The 1,918-nt window shown below is 50.8% G+C and overlaps 1 protein-coding gene across 1 annotated transcript; it reads right to left on the reverse strand.

Moving 5' to 3' along the window:
• Nucleotides 1-323: 323 nt before the first annotated feature.
• Nucleotides 324-1,226, reverse strand: LOC107061189 (uncharacterized). The gene is made up of 2 exons (XM_015310023.1): nt 803-1,226; nt 324-718 (listed from the first exon to the last, which is right to left on the reverse strand). Exons 1-2 carry the CDS (start codon nt 1,224-1,226, stop codon nt 324-326), a joined length of 819 nt encoding a protein of 272 aa, XP_015165509.1.
• Between the last annotated feature and the right edge of the window lie 692 nt (nt 1,227-1,918).

Genomic DNA, 1,918 nt, shown 5'->3' on the forward strand with positions numbered 1-1,918 from the left:
AGGTCTGATAAATCCCTTACCCAAGAGATCCTGAAGCTGAACACTGAGCTCTGCAGGAGCCATCCGATATGGAGCAATAGAAATAGGCCGAGTACCTGGCACAAGCTCAATCGGAAAATCAATATCACGCTATGGGGGTAGACCAGGTAGGTCAGTAGGAAACACATCTAAGAAGTCACGAACAACAGGAACTGACTCAACCGGAGGAACCTCCCTAGTCATATCACGTACATAGGCCAAATATGATAAGCATACACTAGCCACTAGCCTACTAGCCCGAATAAAAAAGATAACCCCAACTGGTGTGCTACCACGAGATCCTGCTATGACACCGGAGGAATAGCAAGAATGTCTAAGGTAACGGTCTTTGAAAAGCAATCTAAAACAGCGTGATAAGGGGATAACGAGTCCATGCCCAGAATCACATCGAAATCAACCATGTCAAGCAATATAAGATCATCCCGGGTGTCACGCCCCTGGATAGTAACCAGGCAAGATCGAAATACCTGATCCACTACTAAAGACTCACCCACAGGGTTCGACACACGCAACGGCGCTACCAGAGGCTCAGACATCATACTCAATCGAGAGGCATAGTAAACAGAAACATACGAAAAGGTAGAGCTCGGATCAAATAAAGGCAAGGAGGCCTGCTGGCATAAAAGAATCGTACCTGTGATCACATCGTCTGATACCTCAGTCTCCGCTCTCGCTGGAGCTGCATAGAAATAGTTATGTCTGCCTATGCCCTGACCATCAAACCTACCACCTGACCTGCCTCCTCAAGGACCACCTCATATACCCTGCTGGCCTACTTTATGGTCCTGACCCTGACCACGGCCTCTAGCTGGCGGTGCTGGTAAAGCTGGGGTAGCTGCATGAGGAACGGGAGCAATCCGGCAATGCTGACAGTAGTCCCTGGCCCAATGACCCATCTCACCACACTCATACCAATCCTGTCGAGGTCGAATCCAAGAAGAACGACTACCATGGCCTGAAGAACCCGACTGAAACACCTTGCGGCCCTGACTCGAACTAGCCTCACTCCGACCACCATCTAATGACTGAAGAGAGGCCTGTGTAGGTCTGTTAGACTGACCCTGTCGAAATCGTCGTTCGGCCCTGTCATGATAATCTTTAGACCTGTGGCGGGAGTCACTGTAGCTGCCCTCATGCCTAGCCCTCTTCTCGCTACCCCCTGGGGCCTCGCGACGAAGATGCTCCATAGTATTGGCATGGTCAACTATGTCTAAAAAAGATCAACCCGCAGAAACTAAGGACTGGGTTTCAAGCCGAAGCTGCAATCTCAACCCATGAACAAAGCACCTAACTCGTTCCTCTTCTGTAGGTAATATCATCTCGGCATGATGGGAGAGCTCATGGAACCTAGTCTCGTACTCAACCACCGACATGGAGCCCTGCTCCAACCTGCAGAACTGATCCTTGAGGCAGTCTCTGACGCTACGAGGGATAAACTTTGCCAAGAGGTCCTCAGAAAACTCATCCCATGAAATCGGTGGAGATCTAGCTGGTCTAGTTTGAAATAATGTGCGCCACCACTGCCTGGCTGTCCCCTCTAGCAGGTAAGCAATGAAGTCAGCCCCTCTACACTCCAAAAGGCCTAAAGTACGAAGCCTCTCACGGCAAGTAGTAAGAAACTCGTGGGCATCCTCACCCACAGCCCCAGAAAACCTCGGTGGTGTCAACCTGAGAAACACACCAAGCATCTTCTGGTCCTCAAGCAACATAGGTCTATCCGCTGCCAAGGGCTGTACTTCATCAGGAGGTACCTGGACCTGAGGTTCCCTCACTATAGGCTGATCCTACAGTACTGGCACTAGTGTAGCTGGGGCGAGTGGCTGGTGCTTACCCCCAAGCACACCCAAGAGTTGAGCAATAGCGGCCTGGAGATCGAAGG

Source organism: Solanum tuberosum, unplaced genomic scaffold, assembly GCF_000226075.1.
Source record: "Solanum tuberosum cultivar DM 1-3 516 R44 unplaced genomic scaffold, SolTub_3.0 scf00120, whole genome shotgun sequence".
Taxonomy (NCBI): domain Eukaryota; kingdom Viridiplantae; phylum Streptophyta; class Magnoliopsida; order Solanales; family Solanaceae; genus Solanum; species Solanum tuberosum.

Bases quoted from the DNA above. Each gene is read 5' to 3' on its own strand.
- LOC107061189 (XM_015310023.1), bottom strand. From the start codon at position 1,226: ATGGAGCATCTTCGTCGCGAGGCCCCAGGGGGTAGCGAGAAGAGGGCT. The intron at 719-802 runs GTATATGAGGTG...ATTTCTATGCAG, and splicing joins CCATAAAGTAGGCCAGCAGG to CTCCAGCGAGAGCGGAGACT.